The following is a 17938-nucleotide window of genomic DNA, read 5'->3' as shown; positions in this document are numbered from 1 at the left end:
ACGTAAACATGAGGAAAATTAATATTTTTGAAATTTGAAAGCGATTTTTTTTGTCAATGTTTTAAAACTCTTATTTGAATTAAAAAAAAAATAAAAATTTAATAACTAGCTCAGTAGTAACAGTAAAAACAAGCTCAGTCATCACTCTCACTATCAGAACTCTGGTTTGTTTGACTAGCCAAGTGTTGTGATATTTGCTGTTCCAACCCATCATCCTCCACAAGATCTGATGGTTTCAATCTGTTGTTTTGACAACCCACATAAGGACATTTTGCTTTACTCTTTGACTGTCTGATGTAATCATAAATAGACTGACAGTCATAAACATGCTTGCACTTTAGGTTACGCAAAGGCTTGCGGATCATCATTTTCGTTATGGGGTCCACTGGCGCCGAAAATGAACTTGAACACATCAGAGAATCATCAACAGCTTCATACTCGGTTTTGTCCTTTTTCTTCTTCAGCACCACTTCCTGGATGGACATGTCGTTGGCAAAAAGTTGCCGCCACAGTTCGTGTTCTGTGGGCTCGTGCGTGTCTTGCTCAGCTAACAACTTTTGGTATAAATCATCAATAGATTGATTTTGGGTTTGGTCAGAAACTGATTCTTTTAAGAGAGCTAAAGCTTTTTCGGACCGTTGATGGTTGTCATCAATTCGGCAGTACTCTTTGGTGATGCTATCGATTTTTCGCAGTTCTGCAGCTTTATCGGGATCCTCCAGGTGCTCATCTATCAGGGTTTTCCAGGTTGTTAAAGAATTGGCGCATTTGTCCAACAGCACTGAGTATCTGTCACTTAATGACATAATGTAATAAAGAATGTATTGGAATTGCAGAATTATTTGGTTTTTTGTTATTAACAAAGTGTTACAAAAATCCTGTGTGTATTCACAATGAAATTCAAATAAACCAAACATTAAAAAGTAAACACAAACACAAATAAGAAGTTTAGTGAGGTTAACTTGACGAAATGTCAATGTCAAAATGTGACTGACGTCTGACGTTCCAAGACAAAAAGACTAAATGACTATAACCTCACTTACTGTTGTTTTGAATGTTTCCTAGATTTCTGTGTTTTGTATTCAAAACTTAAAACATTTACTTGTAGTACATTGAATTTTGTAATTTTCTCAATTAATCACGATCTAAAACAATGAGTGAACAACTAGATAGTGCTACCAAACCTATAATTAAGTCAGAACCGGCTACAGTTGAAGAAAAGAACGATCCTTATGCCTACCTGAACAGAGACTTTTCATCAGAGAATTACAAGATTGAAATTAAGAATTTGCCCAAGTTTTATGGAATCAGCGTAAGTTGGACCTATTTTTCAGTTAGTGTATTTTCCGTATAAAGACCGTTTCTTCTAGAATCAGAACTGTTAGTCATTTTGTCTCAAAAGTGATTTTTGAAGACAAATGTGCTGCAATTAAAATTAGTGATGGTATTCCTGGGATACATAGTATTTTTTGAAAACACTTCTTTTGTATACCAAAAACTGAAATATCAACCAAATCCATTATATGCTCAATTATATGAGACAAAAAAAGTTATTCCAACTATCAAATGCACTGGGTTGAAATTCAAAAAATTTGCAGCAGGTTTTTCTTTACCCTGTATACTGGTGAAGAAATGGCTGGGACTCAAAATGAATGCCTGGCTCTAATTCTACAATAAATGGTCTTTGAAAACCTTTTTTATTCTTTAAATTCCACTGAGGCATTTTGGCAATATGGTACCTTAAAAATTGCTAAAAATTATGCTGCATGATCTTTTTCCTGAGCAGTTTACATATGCTGTTAAAAAAAAACAATTATACTTCATACAAAGATAAAACTTGCTTGAGACAAACATTTTGCTTGTCTAGGTACATTTTTAGACAGTAACCAGTATTAATAGTTTATTTTGTCATTTTGCAGGAGTTCAAGAAACTGCTCAATGAGAAACTGAGTCTAAATGCTAACAAAATTAAAACTCCCCGGAAAAATTGTCCATATGCTTTTGTGTGCTTCCGGAATGAAGAAGACCGCGACAATGCCATGAAGGTGCTTGCTGGGTTTAAATGGAAAGGCAAAGAGCTTCAGGTTGGGGTAAGTTTTTTTTATTGTATGTAGCACCACTTAAAATTTAGAGCTTTGCCTCTCTTGTTGGAAGAATTAATGTGTAACAATTACTACAACTGAGTAAGTTACTTCAAAGTTTGAAAATCAAATTTTACACATCACATCTTGCTGCTTTTTATGCAAGTTCTAGAAGATTAACTAAAACTTACTGGACAAATTTATGAAAATTAGGAATTAGCCTGCACATTCACAATCAACTTTTGTAGAAATTTGATTCCTATAAAAGATTCCAAAACTGTCCTGCTTAACTGGTTTTGTATACCAAGTCAATGTAAATTCTCACGAATCGTATTTTATAGTTTGCAAAACCCTGCGCTGATCCTTTGGTCAAAAAACGTAAAGAGCATCAAGATGATCAGGGTTTGGATGGTAAAAAACTTAAAACTGATCAATTGCCTGTGGATGTTAGAATCAAACAATCAACTATACCTTTAGGGGACGAGGATTACGCTAAACAAGTTGTTATCATTAAAGATGTTACAGGTTAAAAATTACTTTAGAACTGTTTTAGTTGGAAATCAAACAGGCTGAGGTACGACAAGTGTTGGTAAATCTGGCTGATGAGCTGGCCAATCAGAATTTTGAAATCAAAAAATACATTGAGGCTCAAAAGGTTAAATACGATGGTTTGCCTTGTGAACTGCTTGATATCAGACACAGCACACAAATCGACGGTTATCGCAATAAGTGCGAGTTTTCAGTGGGAATAAATCCAGAAACGCAATTACCCACCGTAGGTTTTCGAATTGGCGCCTACGTTAACGGCGTTACCGGTGTAGGCCCTGTGGAACACTTAAGGCACATTCCAACGTCGATGAAAGTGGCCGTCAAAGTTTTTGAACAGTTTGTTCATACCTCCAATTTGGAAGTGTTTAATGCCGAATTGCACACCGGACACTTTCGACAGTTTACTGTTAGAGCAGCTTCGGAACAATTGATGGTTGTAGTTGGTATTCATCCGCAAACTTTAAGTGCAGAACAAGTGGAAACTTTTAAGCGAGAGTTAGTCCAGTTTTTCTCTCAAGGAGCTGGCAAAGAAGCACAAGTGACTTCGTTGTACTACGAGGAAATTGTCAAAAAGTAAATACATTGTCGCTTGTTGAGTCTAAGTTTGAAGTTAAGAATTGCAGAACTGCCGGGGAAGATCCCACTCCAGCCACATTTCTGTGCGGACAAAGTCACATATACGAAACCATTATGGGTTTGAAGTTTCGCATATCCCCTGAGGCGTTTTTCCAAGTGAACACCAAAGCAGCTGAAATACTGTATGAGTCTGCTTTGGAGCTTGCGCAGCCAAATGAGCAATCAAGCATGTTGGATGTGTGTTGCGGTACTGGAACTATCGGCCTTTGCTTTGCGAAGGTATGGTAATTCCACCCAAAATATTAACTAATTATACATATTTTTATAATGCATTTTGACTGTGAAATGTTTGTTCTTTTATAGCATTGCGGCCAAGTTTTAGGTTTAGAAATCGTCCCACAGGCCATAATAGATGCAAAGGAAAATGCCCGCGAAAATGGCATTGAAAACAGCGAATTTTTCACTGGAAAAGCCGAGGAAATTTTGGGTTCCGTCTGTTACAGCTCAAAATTTGATGACGTTTTTGCTGTCCTAGATCCACCTAGAGCCGGATTACGTAAGTTTCTGCAAATTTGTTGTACAGTTTACAACATTATCCATAATATTATAGTTCTGTGGATTGTATAAGCGACTGTAATTTTTTTTTAGATCAAAAAGCTATTTTGCAACTGAGAAAAATCAAGAAAATCAACCGCGTCGTGTACATTTCCTGCAATCCAAAGTTGGCCACTAAAAACTTTTTAGATTTGGGCAGGCCCGAGTCAAAATACATGCACGGTGACTTTTTCGTGCCAGTTAAGGCGGTAGCTGTGGACTTATTTCCTCACACTCGACATTGCGAGTTAGTGATTCTGTTTAAACGATGGAATTTAGTAGAAAAGGATTTTGTTGATTCTGATAACATCAAAGTAGAAAGTGAATAAACCAAAAGAAATAGCAGAAGTTTGATTTTTAAAAAATTGATATAAAAACCACACATTAAACTTTAATATTACTGGTTTTATTTGGTAACTAAATTTAAGTAAGTAATAATTTACTACATACAGCCTTATTTAGATATTACAATATAATTAACACGAATAATTTTGCACATTAAACCTACATGTATAAATATTATTTATAATATTAGAATAAATGCAACAGGGATACATAGAGATCCAAAGCCAAAATTAAATCCAGCCGGCCAAGTAGAAAAGGCACAAGTCAAACAATAAAAAAAAACAAACACAGAAATTAATTGAAGTAGGAAATTAAACCCGTTGAATCTCAAATAGTTTAACGTCAGTGTCGTACCAAATAGGCGGATCCACATTCCTAAAATTTAATTAATTTTTCCCTCTTTTTACATTAGAATATTTAAACAATCACCTGAGATAAATCACACCCCACATGTAAGTACGGAACCATGTAGTCGTACCGGAATTAGCCTGGTACTTTCGAATTAAAATGGGATGGGGAACTGGCAATAGACCCACCAAAGTGCCGTGTTGTAGGAATTTTAAAATTTCACTTTCGTCAGTCAATCCCCTGGAATTTAAAAAGTTAACGCACTATTGGTACACTGAATTGCGCCTACTTGTCAATGCAGATTTTTTCCACCTGAGGCACCAAGACCTGCAGCAGCCTCATTATAGTCTGCAACGGCAATTTACTCTTCCAAGAGTGAACCCATTCTCCAGTGGGCACCCATTGACCGTTAGAGCTCTCTCCACTGGTGCTGGACACTCTCAAACTGTTTCGCTATTGTACAATTTACGTTAAATGTCGCCCGCAGAGAAATAATTAACATACCGTGTTGACTGATCTAGTAAAGCCACCTTCGGGAGTAGGAGGTGTTTGAATTTTATCTTCTTTAGGTTTCTCCTAAAAAATATTATAGGAAGTTTGGAAACTTGAACTTGTTTCAAGTAGACTTATTTACCTCTTGTACTGAACCATTTCCAATCGAGACGGCAGTAGCTGTGGGCGTGTTCAGGGCAATTGCTGCCATCCCATTGGTCAGCGGCTGCTCGGACGGAGAAGTCGCAGGATGTGCCGACTCTCTTTCGGTCATCTGACCGATTTGGGGAGTGTCAGGTAATGTGGCCTAAAATTTGTGTTTATGTTCATCAAACAGAAAATAACTAAACTTTTGATCTGAGAGAAAAAACCTAATGTAAACTTACATTTAAGGTTCCAGGTTCGGCCGGTAGGGCAGGGTGCGAGCCTTCCATTGCCGCCTCCGACACGTTTTCATTGCTGCCAGAGCCGCGTAGCTTGGCAAACTTCGTTTTCTTATTAATTGACCTCGCTATGGTACCATAGTCGCTTGGCAAGTTGGCCAATCCGTGAAAAACCTAAACAAACCATAGAGAATAACTGAGATAAACTAAACGGGGAATAACACACTTGTCGTTTCCTGATAATGGTATAGACCAAGTTTGAATTGCCGTCAAACTGGTACTGGATTATATTGTTAAAGATTTCGAGCAGGAAGAAAACCAAATGGTGATTTTGGGGGGCGGAAAACAGGAACCACGGTGTGCTGAACGCCTCCAGTAAATGCAAAAGTTTAGTGCTGGCCACCATTGAAAGAGTTTTCAAATACGGCGACACTAATACAACGAATCGTTTGTATAAAAACGGAAACAAGTATCAAAGTAACTCACCATTGACTAGAATAGTTAACAAACAATCGAACAAAGGTTGAAGTCTTTGGTGTCCGGTGGTGATGATTTTATGAAAAACGATTACGAGCAAATCGGCGTGGGTACCAGTAAACACCGGAATATCCATTGGTACGGTGGCTGTGTACGGTTTGTTCAAGCGCACCCCTAAATTGCGCTCACCTGACAGAAGCAACAAAATGAACACTCCAATGTGCATCAAACCAACTCGAGCTGCAATTAAATCATCGTTTTTCAAACTAAAAATTATGCGCAAAACTATCAAATTACATTGATCAGCTCTGGAATCATTCAGGTGATAGAGAATTGGCACCAAAATGTCCAACACATCACTACTTTTGAGAACAAAGTAGAGAAACTTCTGCAAAAAGAACAAACATTGTGTGATTTTTTGGTTGGTTTGACGGAATTTCGATAAAAAAACAAAAGTCTAACTTTTTTTAAAAAAAGTCGACGGTTTGCCTTCTTTATTGAGGCAAAATGTTTGATTAATGTCAAAAATTTCGAGTTATTTACCAAAAAGCTATTTTTAATAATTACTTTTTTGTGTTCCAAGTGCGCAGTGCATAATATGACTAATGAATATAGTTTCTTGCACTTCCACCTTCTTGACAATTTAAAACAATTCTTGGTAGGTTTAAGACACTTATAGAGGCCTCTGGCACTGTTTTGAGGTTCTCAATAGCATTTAGAGGTCTATGGAATTTTCAAAATGGTCCAAGAGGCCTCTGGCAATTTAAAACAGTTGTAGAGGACTCTGAAACTTTTCAGTAGCATTTAGAGGTTTCAAAACGGTCCTAGAAGCCTCTGACAATTTAGAACAAGTTTGGGAAGATTTTAAGACACTTGAAATAAAGTATTTTTAAAAAAAGATAGATTTGTTTAAAATCCCGTCAAACAAACCAAACGAATTACCTAACCTAAGAAGTATCATTAAAACCAACTCACTGTGTGTTTTATTGTCAAAATGGCAAACATGTACAAAGTTTGGAATAAATGGGAAAAATAATACCTTATTGTAGTCACACATTTTCCAGAAAAACACCAACAATTCCTGATGAAAATGCACTTTTTTGGTTGAATTAGGCAAGTAAGTTTGTAACAGTGGATTATTCAACAATCGAGTGACTCCACTCAAAATAAACTGAAAATCCTCATCTCGATGTATCCGCGACAAATAATTGATAAACAAATTGTCTGGAATTGCAGTCTGAAAATCAAAAAATTGTCAAAATGACAAACTGCTGGCTAAATATACAGTGACGAACATCTTCTGACTTAGCTGGAGTTGAAGAACTGGTGTCATGATCTAGGGTGACAATCAATATTTGCAAAGCTGCCTCCACCAAAGGTTCTAGTGAATCATTAAAAATCAAATGATTGTATGGTACTCCCAACCCTACAGGATCATAGGCACTAACAGTGTTCAATAAAGAGGTAAACATTGGTAATGCATGCCTGTTTTCTGCTGAAGTTAGATGCCTAAATGTTTGTATAATTTTAATAAATATTATTATAAAGCAGGGTGGTGCGGCTTACATTATCCACTTATTTGGGTTCTGAGCTATATCAGCAGGGGGTTGATACATAGTTTCACTAAAGCAAGTTAGCAGAAGCTTTAATAATTCAGTTCTGTTGGAGTCATGAACTGGATTGCGTGGAGGTGAGTGAGCAAAACCCACACCAGCCTCCCAAATGTACTCACAACTGTCAATCAATGACAGATCTTCAGCTTTGTCCGGACCAGTTTTCCGGCCAGAAGAAACAGTAAAATCAGGACAAAATAGTAAATCCTGCAATTCATTGCAAACTTAACCAAACACCCTAGTCAATCAAAAAGAAAACATACACAAACAGCATTTAACAAGGAATGTGCCAAAGGCATAGCTTCTTGCTCTTCTTCCTCTTCATTTTTGCTGGGCAATGATGACCAAAAAAAACCCTTCCACTCAGAATCCTCAAAAATGTAGGGCAGAATTCTGGTTAAGATTCTGGTACAGTTGAGCACTATATGCACAAACCCATTAAAAAACATAACTTGAGACAAAACAAGTATGACTTGTTACCAGTTTGTTGTTCTCTATGGGTTCGGCAACTGTTATCCACAGCATTCACTAATTTCTCCACAGCTTTATAGCAAAGTGTGGCCAAATTAGCGGGGGCGTCTTCACGCAACTGTCGAATTTCCGCTGCTGGTACCAATGTGAAAATGTCTTGCACATTTGTGACATTTTCTGACCAGAACTGGTCCCAAAAACTGTCTTCATTTGGGTCAATAGGCTGCAAGAGTTTACACACCTAAGTTAACTCATTTAAAACTACAAACAAGTACTAAATGAAAATAAACAATATCTGAATAACATTAGTACTACGTGGCTAGATTTATTTGCATCTGGATATCTCCAGGAAACGGGGCTTAAGCATCCTGGACATATGTTTTGTGGAATTTTAGATTAGAAATAAACGCACAGCTTGATTTGACTCACCTCTGATTTGGAAGTTAATTGCACGACGGCTTTGCGAAAATTCAATTTTGTGTCCACATTTCCCATTATTATAGATCAAATTTGTATTATGTGTTTTCAAAATTGTTTTATTATTGATAATTTGATAAATGTCAAGAGTGACGTCGTAGGCTGAGTGATATGTCAAGTGACGTCACGATACAGTGCCACCCACCTCTTGTCGGCCATTTTTGTTACTACATTTTTGATTTAGATTTTTTTTCATTTTAAATATGTATAAAATATAACTGCAGAAATGCAATCATTTTAACTTAACTACTAGAATTTTAATAACTGATTTCAGTAGAGTTTTATCTCATTTTAAACAGGGTTATATCAAGAAACAAATTCAAGTCTTGAAAAACTATAGTTTGTCCTCCATAGTGTTTTATCAGCTGATTTTGACGTTTATTTGAACATTCGGGCAGATTCGGGGTTTCTCTTAAAACAACAACAAACTAACCTCAAAAAAATACTTGATATGGTAAATTACCAAGTTTGCAAAAATTGAAGTAGTTAACATTTAAAATTATTAATTAGTTTTAAGTTTAACGTATGGTAGAAATTTTTGGTTTAAAACATGAGTTTAAATACTCTATTGTCCCAGTTACAACTGGAGGATCAGGAATCTGAAGTACCACCTTACCAATATGTGAATGTTTTTAAGGTAAGTTGACCGTTTTGATTACTGTGAAATTTCAATTACCCATTGAAACGAACCTAGAATCCCAGCAAATTGCCGATTAATCAAATTCACATCGAACGCAAGTGCCGAGAACTAAAACAAACTCGTCCACAGCTGTTGGTAAGCATAATGTCATACTTTTTTGCAATGTGCTGATTTTTTAGCGTTTTTAAGGATTTTCTCAACAAGGATATCTCCAATGCTGACATTCAAAAAGCCTATTTTAGTACCAATACTGAAATAATTCCAGCACTAGATAAGCGTTGGTTACCTAAAGTAACATTGCACAAGTTTGAATCACCTTCTGTGCCAATACAGTCTGATGAAGACTTTATAGGCAAAAACATGCTATTTATTGAAAGCCTTGACTACTTGCTGAAGTGCAACTACCATCAGTTTTGGTGCACTATTTTATTTGAACCTTTAGTAGTTACATCACTTCAAAGTTTCCTTTTAACCCCTGTGCTGCCCTTTGAGTGCAAATACTTAGAGGGAGAGTGTTTGGAAGTGTATAATGTGGCACTGACCAAGTTTTTGTTAGTTTATGAAAGGCTGTTGAGGTTTAAAGAAAGCCCAGTAAGTTTAGGACTTAAGTGTTATATTTGTTTTTAATGTGTGAGTGTTATTCAAGGATGAATACATGTCTGAATCTTTTGGTTTGTCCAAACTGAAAGAGAGGAGACTGTTGACTTTACCCTTTGTGATAACTGTGTCTCTACTGTACAAAGAGTCATATCCAGAATTTGTTAATAAGGTTAGAGAGTATTATTTTAAGGATGCCACCGAAATGGAATTTTACATTAAGGAAGTTGATGATTTGATTGATCAAATTCTAATTGTAAGTTGTCATTTCAAATGGTTTGTAATAATGTTCAAAGTTGTTCTGATTTAGATCTTTGAAATGATTGGTGGTCTTGTTTGTGGATTTGATGAATCAGCTGTGGTAGTTCCTATAGCTGTTGACAAGCGTCCAGCTGTGTTCAGTCTTGTATGGGTGCATTCTGTGGTCAGTTATTTGCTGCACACTCTTTTAACTTCAAGTATGCTGTTTCAAGTGTATGAAGGGGCAGTGGAAATGGCTTTAACAAAACAGTTTCCATATAGGTGGGTCTAGAAACTATTTGACACAACTTTTACTACAAGTGCATTGCAGGTTGCCTTTTATTTACGTAAGTGTTTACAAGGAAATTTACCGGCTTTTGCATGAAAGGGAGGAAGTAGAGACCCAGCCTGAGTTGTTTAAAATTGTACTGGATAAAATCAATCTTGGGCGAACTGAATTTGTTGAGTTGTTTCACACATTTGTGTCTCACTGCCTTGATCAAGCTTTAACTTTGATGTAAGTGTTTTTGGTTGAAAGTGAGAAATTATCCATATTGAGTCTTAATTTATACCAACTAGAGATATAATTTGGTCAGAAAAAGAAAGGCAACAAAAGATACTAATCTTATTTGTTTGTGCAACATCTGGTGACATCTGTATTCAACTCTATGAGTTAGAAAGTACAAGATGTTACCAGATGTTGCATGACAACTATCATTTTTGGCATCCAGTTGACTATACTGGAATGAAGGTCAGAAGAAAGGTCGAAACCGGTCAGAGGATTCGGATTGCTAAACAAAACCTCACCATTTTTATACTAATTTTTTCTTAAATTTCCCAGTTACTTTTTTTTTAAAAATGAGTTTATTTGCAAATAAATAGTAAGGGTTATTTTGTTTATGGATCATTTTTCACTTTACAAACATTCATCAACACTTAACATGTTTCTATATACAGGACAGACCAGGAAAAACAAGAACACTATATAGAAATTTACCTCAATTTGCTGACAACAGCTTTGGAAGACGAATACTTTATCTGTGATTATAACGCCACATACAGTGTTGCCACTCAGAACGAAATGTTTGAAAGTTGCTGTAATGTGTATCCTTTTCACTCATTTTCTATTAAAGTATGAACATCTGTTGTCCTATATGTTCAGCATTTGCATAAATCGCAGTTTTATTCTTAGTTTGTGATTGAAAGCTGTTTTTTTGATCCACTATACTGAAATCACTTTCATGATTACAAAGGTAAACTGTCTTAACGTAAAAAAATACAGTGATACGACAAGGACCCAGTTTGTGGTTTCATGTATCGAACGGTTGCCTCGAAACAAAACCTTACGAGAACTGTCAAAAGTAAAACGTCAAACTGTGGAGGCTGTGTTCAGGGACTTTGCTTCGGCCTTTCCGGAAGTGCCCGACGAGGAAGTGATTGAGCCGCAGCCCGGACCTTCTGGCGGTCGACAAATTGAGAATGGCAGTGAGATTGAGGAGAAAATCAGAAGCATCATGGATATGTTTCCACATTTGGGCGATGGTGAGTGTTTTGTTTTTTAACCGAGCAGATTTTAGGCATATTTTTATATGATCGTTTTTCATTCAGTTTCGTATAATTTTAGGTTTTGTTCTCCAGTGCCTTCAGTCGTATGGTTACAGTACGGCGGACGTAATCAACGCCATCTTGGAAAACAATCTGCCGCCTCATCTCGCTGAAATTCCGTTTGACAGTATCCGAATACCTCCCGAACCAGAACCAGAACAACCAGTATTAGCTTATAGAGGTAAGATGCAGCGTTGCCACTGTTTGACACATTTTCAACATTAATTTTCCAGGCAAAAAACCTGAGTACGACGACGCCCTGAAACTCCTGAACGACAAAAAGGATATAAAAGAGATCAAGAACATGGTCTTGGAGGGAATGTAAGTTAAGGGTTAATTATTATTAAAAGTTGATATTAATTAATTATTATGATTGCAGCCAGTACAATTACGAAAGCGTGTACGATGACGAGTACGACGATCGGGATGATGATAATGTCACCATTCCGGTACCAGACAATCCGGTAACTGAAGACATCCTGACTTTTAACCCCAACCGAGCGGGAAAGAGTCGAAGACAAGACGAAGAGGAGGAGGAAGAATCCGAGTCTGAGGTTATTACAGCCGTCATTTTTACAGGGTGGTGTTGAAAAGGTTTTGCATTTCAGGAGGAAGGAGCTGCAGGTCCGTCAAACCGGAACTTCTGCGAGGATCCCGCCGTTTTGAGAGAAAGGAGGGAAGCTAAGTTTAGGGGACGACAGCCTGGTACTAGCCAGCCTAAAGCTCCAAAGGGGGATGTTGTCGGTAAGTACTTGGTTACCTGGGGGTTTTTAACTTTTAAAACTTAATGGTGTAATATGGTTACTTTTTTGGGGGTTCAGGTAAACCTAAAGGCCAGGGTCAAGACAAATCCACACTGATTAGTCGGCAAAAGAAGAACGCGAATAAGTCGAGCCGTGCTAATCACAACCGGAAGGGCGGTGCTCAATTTAAAAGGAACAAAGGAATGATTCCCTCCTAATTTGTTTTGTTTATAAAGTTTTTTTTTTTCATTTCGTTGCTGTTAAATGGCCTTTCTTTTGTTAAATATTTTTCAAACAGTTTATAAATAAAAAAAGTTTTGTAGTAGTTGTCAGATTTAGTATTACTCCTCATGGGCTTTTTATATATTTTGAAATTTCCATCGCGTATTTTATTGTAAAGGAAAACCAAAAAATATCAAAGTTAATACTTTAACATATTTTTAATACTAAAAAATAAATTTTTATAATATTTATCTCTAGAATGTAACACAATAACATTTGCACTGCCTCTTAAAGAAGAACGTAGCTACTAAATAGTATTCTGTATATACTTAAGTAAAAATACAGCGTGACAGCTAATTCTACTGACAAATCATATGTTTTAAGTATGTTTGTAGTATAATTAGCATCTCTAAAATCTCTAAAAAGTGCAAATTGTCTGCCCGAACTAAGCAGCCACAAGACTCTGCTCCCTAAAATAAATGGCAAAATACGCAGTCTTTAGCTTAACAATGTACTTTCATATCCTTCATAATAACATTTTGTCATGACTAGTAATAGTTTCTGATTGCTCCAAAAAAAAGAACAAGAGAAAATGTTTTAGTATCCTAAAAATTTCCTTGCTTTTTCAAAGAAATTCTCTTAAACCTCAAAAAAAGAAAACAATCACGCCTATTCATTCAGCACCAATCAAACCGCACAGACACTCCCACTCAGTCACACTTATCGCCAATCACAACTCAGGGAACTGAAATCACACCCAATCCGACACCGCCTTCGTGCGCTATCATATCAGGGGCGTACTCCCACTTGTCTTTGTGTGGATCGTACACCTCGACCGTAACCAGATTGGAAATACCGTCGTAACCTCCCACCGCCCAGAGTTTTCCCATGTTGGCGGTGAGCGCCACTCGGCTACGTTGGGCGTTCATGGGCGCCACATAAGTCCACCTGTAATAAAATAGTTTAATTTTTTTTTTAATAAAATGTCAGTTTACTAAAAAGTTATTTAATAAATTCGGTTCTGCAACGTTGTTTACTTACTTATTGAGTCGTGGACAGTACATTTCGACGGTTTGCAAAAAAGAGCTACCATCGTACCCGCCGCACGCGTACAATTTTCCGCCCAGCATGGCAACACCCAAGCGACATCTGGAAAAAAACCATGGTAAGTCCACATGTGCAGAATTTGCCCAAAATCAGCTCTTTTTATAGTTTGTGATTGGTCAAGAAAAAGCGGCAAGCTGAAAGATGCATTTTTTGACCAATCACAAACTGCCCACTGTGCTGAGATGTATGCAAATGACGCACACGTAGACGGTTTGGCTATAATAACCTTTTAGTCAACATAGGAGGCGCTTCCACCCAAGTGTTGGTGGCGGGGTTGTATCGTTCCACCGAATCGAATATTGATAAGCCATCGTGGCCGCCCAATGCGTAAATTTGACCTGCAATTTTATATTTTTTACAAAAACAAATGTTTTTCAATCAAACAGCACTGGTTTTTTAAAAGCTTTAACTAACCTTGACAAGCAATGACAGCTCCCGCGCTTCTCGACTTATTCATCGGTGCCAACGAGCACCAAGAATTGGTGCTCGGGTGGTACCTTTCCACTGAATTAAGTGACGTTACCCCATCGTAACCACCACACACGTAAATGATGTCGCCCACTGCGGTTGCGCCCAGTGCGCTGCAACCAAAATAACACTGTTCAACCTTTTCAAAATAATTAACTTTCTCTCCCGTTTTCAACTAATTGTGTGTGACAGGACACAAAAATGACATATGACGACCACAAAATGTTGACATGTGGCGACCCCTGTCAAGAATTGAAACCCTGCTTCACTTTATTAACACTAATATAAAAATCTATCTAGTTATGTTAATCTATGTTGTTTGTTTGTGCATTTAACAAACCGTTTAAACTGTAACCTATCATTCTTTGTGTATTAAAAAGAAAATAGAAATAACCAGAGACTTTTACAAACAAACATACCGACCGCAGTGGCGGGTAAATTATCAAGACCTATTCTTACCTTCTTTTGCAGACCATGGGCGCCACTACACTCCATTTTTTCTGCAAAGCGTTGTACACTTCAACGCTGGCCAATCGGTCGTAACCGTTATAACCGCCGAAAGCGTACAGTTTGTGTTTAATCACAGCCACTCCCAACCTGGAGCGCCTCATTGACATTGGGGGCGCCAAATTCCATTTTTCGGTTTTTGGATCGTAATATTCGACAGTGGATAGAGAATCACCTAATACACCAAGGGTAATAACTATTTATTTACAGGGTGTTTTAAAGTTGTTATTCATCTTCTATCAGCAAGCAAGATACATACATATAACTATTCAAGCTCAATAAAGAAAAAAAGATTCCATTCCAGTTTTGTTAAGACTTTAGTAACTTTAAAATAATGTTTTGAATGAATCTGACTGACAAACATCTAAAGAGCATTTTGGCTAATAGAAGAACCTAACTTTAGAATTTTCCATTGTTAGACTCACCATGTCTGTTAAGACCTCCAACTACATAAACATAACCTTTAACATCACAGACACGTGGCTCCGCCCTAAAACTTTGAATTAACTGTCTTCGTTCAGGAATCAAATGGAATGTTAAAGCCTCATCCACTAAATCTCTGTAAAGTCCCTTATTCATTTCTGTAAAACTGTAAATGTTTTAGTTTTTGCACCTGCACTGTATGGAAAACCTAATATGCTCCTCATTCCTTACTCTGTCTGTAATGTATAAGGGAGTTAAAAGTGGCAATCTCACTAGAGACAAAAGTTCAGGCAGGTGTTCTTTGCGCTTCTCTACATCATGTTTCACCCAGCGCATACAAGCCTCAAACACTTGTTCCTCACTAAAAAAAAACCAACACATCAATTAATATTACAACCACCTAAAATTAGCATCATACCAACCTGTCCACTCTCAGATCATTCTTCTTTAACAAATCCTTAATCTCATTCACAGAAAGGTTCAAATACTCTTCATTCTGAGACACTTCATGAAAATAACATTCTATGTACTTCTCAGCAGATTCTGCTAGAGTTGAGGAACCTAAAGATTCTGCAAAATGCCTAAATCCTAAAGCATTTTGGGGGTGAATCCTAAAAAAACCCATTTTAAGTAACCAAAGTTTTCAATCCAATTGTAACCAAACCTCTGCAGTAAATAATTAGCACAAGCATCTCGGACCTTATTTAATTGCAAGAAAGATGCACCAATCATGATGTTTTGGACATTGTTTTTATCCAAAACAACTTTCCCAGTGTAGGCAAAGTTGATCAAGGCTTCTAAAGCTCTATCAGTATAAAATATATTTAAAGTTTACAAACAAAATAGGAAAGTAGCAAAACTTACACAGCATCAATGCATTTAATTTCAATTTCCTTGTTTCGGGACTCCACCATATCATTCATAAACATTGCATGAAAATAAGGAATTGTGGATGCCAGGACTATTTTATGAGCACTAAACTGTTGTCCTTCAACCTATGGAACACATTAGTTGCACAACAAATATAGTAAACAAAATAGTGCAACTTGTTGCATAAGTTAATAAAAACATCAGCAGTTTCTTTCAAGGTGCACAGGGTGTTATATAAGAAGCAGGTTTTAAGGTGGGATTTGGAATGCACATTTTTTAAGGGCTGTATAACAATGAAAAAATGAAACTTGAAATAGTGTACCTTTAGGACGACGTCGCACAACTTTCCCTGTCTTCTAATGTCCGCCATCAGTGGAAAAGCGGAGGGAAACAGGTCGTTTTGTTGGAAAATTAAATTTTCACTGTTCATTTCCAGCAGGTTTCTAGTTGGTGGTGTGCTGTCCATAAACTCGCCCTCAGTGTCGCTGTGCACGTCGTATCGTAGATTCCAATCCATTTTGGCCATTTGATTCCTTGGCTTCATTCAAATTGAGTGTTGTTTTTTGATTACTTTTGTTGTTTATATGAACAATTCAAAAGGAAAAATTAAAACACAATTTGTGTTGTTCTAATTTGTTTTGACATTCAATGTCAGGATGTCATTGAAGAGGTTAGTTAGGTTAGAATCGTTAATTGACAGAGGACAGCAAGAGTGCGTTCGGGTATAACGGTAGACGCTCAACACAAAACGCTTTTTACACTATAACCATCACGTGGCCGAATAATCAAATGCAGCTTATACATAACGTTATTAACTTTGCATTTAACACAAGAGCTTTTGGCTTATGGCACCGCTTCTTACCGTCATACAATGGTCATACTTTAAGCCAAGAAGTTGAATGTGGTTTAAAGCCAATGGTAGCAGCTTAATTTTTAAACTCGGTTTAAGTCAAAAACGCCATTTTGGTAGCAAGAATCAACCAATAATGCTTTTTATATTTAGTGTTGAACCACCTTCAGTCACAGTTTAATTAATGGCGTCTTCATTTAACCAGTTAAATGCTAAACCAGTATATTTGTTGTTTTATTAAATGTCATTGAAGCATGATGCTAATATCCTAATTTTTGTACTAAATATGCCAATGGGAAACGGCATCAACCTGCCCTTAAGGCCACTTTCATAAGTAATAGTTAAATGTCAATCTCTAGTTTACCAATTTTAAAATTTAAACTCTAGATTATAGATAAAAGAAACTTACTGCTTACTGTAACACTTACTTTAATTTGTGGATCTTAGAATATGGTAGGGTGTATTGGGAATCATTTTAGTGCTACACTAATTGTTACCTAATAGAAACAACGTTTAGTTTAAAAACATGTTTTTATTATTATCATATTATCTGCATTGAGTGGAAATAATTAATTAAATCACAGTACGAAAGGAGTGACACGAACCAACATTTCGCTTACTCCTTGCCAAAGCCCAAACTATTAGCCAGCTGTCTGCATTTCATTGTCAGTTCCTCTTGCACCAAACTGAAGCACATTGCCAAAACGACCAAACCGACAAAAATGTACAAACAACATGCGACCACGTGCACCTGTCCCGCAATATCGTTCTGCGAACTGGTCGGTAACTTGTCCCCCACCCCGATAGTGGACAGGGCAAGAAAACAAAAGTAAATCGCGTCCAGAAACGTCCAGGTGTCCACATTGGCAAAACAGACGGCGCCGATGCCAATGTACGCAAAAAATACCGACGCCACTAGGAAAACAGGCACTGGCGGTAGGTTGGAGGTGATTGAATCTTCTGCCGAAGATGGCGAGACGCCGTTTTGGTCGGGCGGTCGCCATATTAATGGGATACGAGAAGGTGTGTCGTGTTGGAGACACTGTCTGTATATAAAAAGTCAGTAAATAAGTGACTAGACTTTTTTATATGAAAACCATCCACTCACCCCGCTTGATCGCTCTCGTCATTTTCATCCACCTCCTCCAACTCCACTTCTGTTGAGATACCCACGATGGATGAGTTCCTTAAAGGACTGCCGTTATTGTGACGATGCGTGGGACAATTAGGGTCTGTAATAGAGATCACAATGACGTAATT

At 37.2% G+C, this 17938-nt stretch overlaps 6 protein-coding genes across 6 annotated transcripts in view; 2 read left to right on the top strand and 4 right to left on the bottom strand.

Annotated features, from left to right (window-relative positions):
* Positions 1 to 70: 70 nt before the first annotated feature.
* On the bottom strand, positions 71 to 959 carry LOC145737724 (uncharacterized). The gene has a single exon (XM_081992553.1). It carries the CDS (start codon positions 915 to 917, stop codon positions 135 to 137), a length of 783 nt encoding a protein of 260 aa, XP_081848679.1. The 5' UTR covers positions 918 to 959; the 3' UTR covers positions 71 to 134.
* A 59-nt stretch (positions 960 to 1018) lies between these two features.
* Positions 1019 to 4148, top strand: LOC145737315 (tRNA (uracil-5-)-methyltransferase homolog A). The gene is made up of 7 exons (XM_081991952.1): positions 1019 to 1312; positions 1920 to 2090; positions 2423 to 2581; positions 2635 to 3203; positions 3254 to 3485; positions 3570 to 3762; positions 3855 to 4148. Exons 1-7 carry the CDS (start codon positions 1154 to 1156, stop codon positions 4127 to 4129), a joined length of 1758 nt encoding a protein of 585 aa, XP_081848078.1. The 5' UTR covers positions 1019 to 1153; the 3' UTR covers positions 4130 to 4148.
* Positions 4149 to 4184: 36 nt separating this feature from the next.
* LOC145737160 (protein HID1) lies at positions 4185 to 8520 on the bottom strand. The gene is made up of 15 exons (XM_081991749.1): positions 8359 to 8520; positions 7939 to 8152; positions 7722 to 7879; positions 7412 to 7665; positions 7141 to 7354; positions 6885 to 7082; positions 6143 to 6233; positions 5855 to 6085; positions 5595 to 5800; positions 5372 to 5542; positions 5128 to 5292; positions 4998 to 5069; positions 4783 to 4946; positions 4575 to 4733; positions 4185 to 4520 (listed from the first exon to the last, which is right to left on the bottom strand). The coding sequence occupies exons 1-15, from the start codon at positions 8422 to 8424 to the stop codon at positions 4457 to 4459; spliced, it is 2427 nt and encodes an 808-aa protein (XP_081847875.1). The 5' UTR covers positions 8425 to 8520; the 3' UTR covers positions 4185 to 4456.
* A 147-nt stretch (positions 8521 to 8667) lies between these two features.
* LOC145737181 (activating signal cointegrator 1 complex subunit 2) lies at positions 8668 to 12556 on the top strand. Its single transcript, XM_081991775.1, has 13 exons — positions 8668 to 9043; positions 9101 to 9181; positions 9236 to 9637; positions 9693 to 9899; positions 9954 to 10165; positions 10215 to 10400; positions 10841 to 10987; positions 11166 to 11425; positions 11508 to 11669; positions 11722 to 11809; positions 11868 to 12042; positions 12097 to 12232; positions 12310 to 12556. Exons 1-13 carry the CDS (start codon positions 8957 to 8959, stop codon positions 12447 to 12449), a joined length of 2283 nt encoding a protein of 760 aa, XP_081847901.1. The 5' UTR covers positions 8668 to 8956; the 3' UTR covers positions 12450 to 12556.
* Positions 12557 to 12652: 96 nt separating this feature from the next.
* Positions 12653 to 16483, bottom strand: KLHL18 (Kelch like family member 18). Its single transcript, XM_081991936.1, has 11 exons — positions 16151 to 16483; positions 15823 to 15953; positions 15623 to 15763; positions 15381 to 15569; positions 15149 to 15319; positions 14961 to 15094; positions 14488 to 14710; positions 13975 to 14141; positions 13787 to 13898; positions 13495 to 13602; positions 12653 to 13401 (listed from the first exon to the last, which is right to left on the bottom strand). The coding sequence occupies exons 1-11, from the start codon at positions 16370 to 16372 to the stop codon at positions 13191 to 13193; spliced, it is 1809 nt and encodes a 602-aa protein (XP_081848062.1). The 5' UTR covers positions 16373 to 16483; the 3' UTR covers positions 12653 to 13190.
* A 707-nt stretch (positions 16484 to 17190) lies between these two features.
* The window catches only part of LOC145735618 (potassium channel subfamily K member 18-like), an 86499-nt gene continuing 85751 nt past the window's right edge, over positions 17191 to 17938 (bottom strand). Inside the window, exons 6-7 of the mRNA XM_081989610.1 lie at positions 17787 to 17910; positions 17191 to 17724 (exon numbers count right to left, since the gene is read on the bottom strand). Of these exons, the coding sequence (XP_081845736.1) occupies positions 17295 to 17724; positions 17787 to 17910 (554 nt within the window). The 3' untranslated portion in view covers positions 17191 to 17294. The remainder of the gene's footprint in view (positions 17725 to 17786; positions 17911 to 17938) is intronic.

Source organism: Ips typographus, linkage group LG1 (genome assembly GCF_016097725.1).
Source record: "Ips typographus isolate SLU linkage group LG1, UJ_Ityp_2.0, whole genome shotgun sequence".
In the NCBI taxonomy this organism is placed as follows: Eukaryota; Metazoa; Arthropoda; class Insecta; order Coleoptera; family Curculionidae; genus Ips; species Ips typographus.
This window is presented reverse-complemented; position numbering and strand designations above follow the sequence as displayed.

Excerpts from the sequence above, each read along its gene's own strand:
- LOC145737724 (XM_081992553.1), bottom strand. The coding sequence starts at position 917 with ATGTTTGGTTTATTTGAATTTCATTGTGAATACACACAGGATTTTTGT.
- LOC145737315 (XM_081991952.1), top strand. The coding sequence starts at position 1,154 with ATGAGTGAACAACTAGATAGTGCTACCAAACCTATAATTAAGTCAGAA. Across the intron at positions 3,204-3,253 it reads TACGAGGAAATTGTCAAAAA|AACTGCCGGGGAAGATCCCA; the intron begins GTAAATACATTG and ends TAAGAATTGCAG. Across the intron at positions 3,763-3,854 it reads TCCACCTAGAGCCGGATTAC|ATCAAAAAGCTATTTTGCAA; the intron begins GTAAGTTTCTGC and ends ATTTTTTTTTAG.
- LOC145737160 (XM_081991749.1), bottom strand. The coding sequence starts at position 8,424 with ATGGGAAATGTGGACACAAAATTGAATTTTCGCAAAGCCGTCGTGCAA. Across the intron at positions 7,355-7,411 it reads AACCCAAATAAGTGGATAAT|GCATCTAACTTCAGCAGAAA; the intron begins GTAAGCCGCACC and ends ACAAACATTTAG. Across the intron at positions 5,543-5,594 it reads CCATTATCAGGAAACGACAA|GTTTTTCACGGATTGGCCAA; the intron begins GTGTGTTATTCC and ends TGGTTTGTTTAG.
- LOC145737181 (XM_081991775.1), top strand. The coding sequence starts at position 8,957 with ATGAGTTTAAATACTCTATTGTCCCAGTTACAACTGGAGGATCAGGAA. Across the intron at positions 9,638-9,692 it reads TGAGGTTTAAAGAAAGCCCA|GATGAATACATGTCTGAATC; the intron begins GTAAGTTTAGGA and ends GTGTTATTCAAG. Across the intron at positions 11,426-11,507 it reads GTTTCCACATTTGGGCGATG|GTTTTGTTCTCCAGTGCCTT; the intron begins GTGAGTGTTTTG and ends GTATAATTTTAG.
- KLHL18 (XM_081991936.1), bottom strand. The coding sequence starts at position 16,372 with ATGAAGCCAAGGAATCAAATGGCCAAAATGGATTGGAATCTACGATAC. Across the intron at positions 15,764-15,822 it reads ATTAAATGCATTGATGCTGT|AGCTTTAGAAGCCTTGATCA; the intron begins GTAAGTTTTGCT and ends TTATACTGATAG. Across the intron at positions 15,570-15,622 it reads GCTAATTATTTACTGCAGAG|GATTCACCCCCAAAATGCTT; the intron begins GTTTGGTTACAA and ends GGGTTTTTTTAG.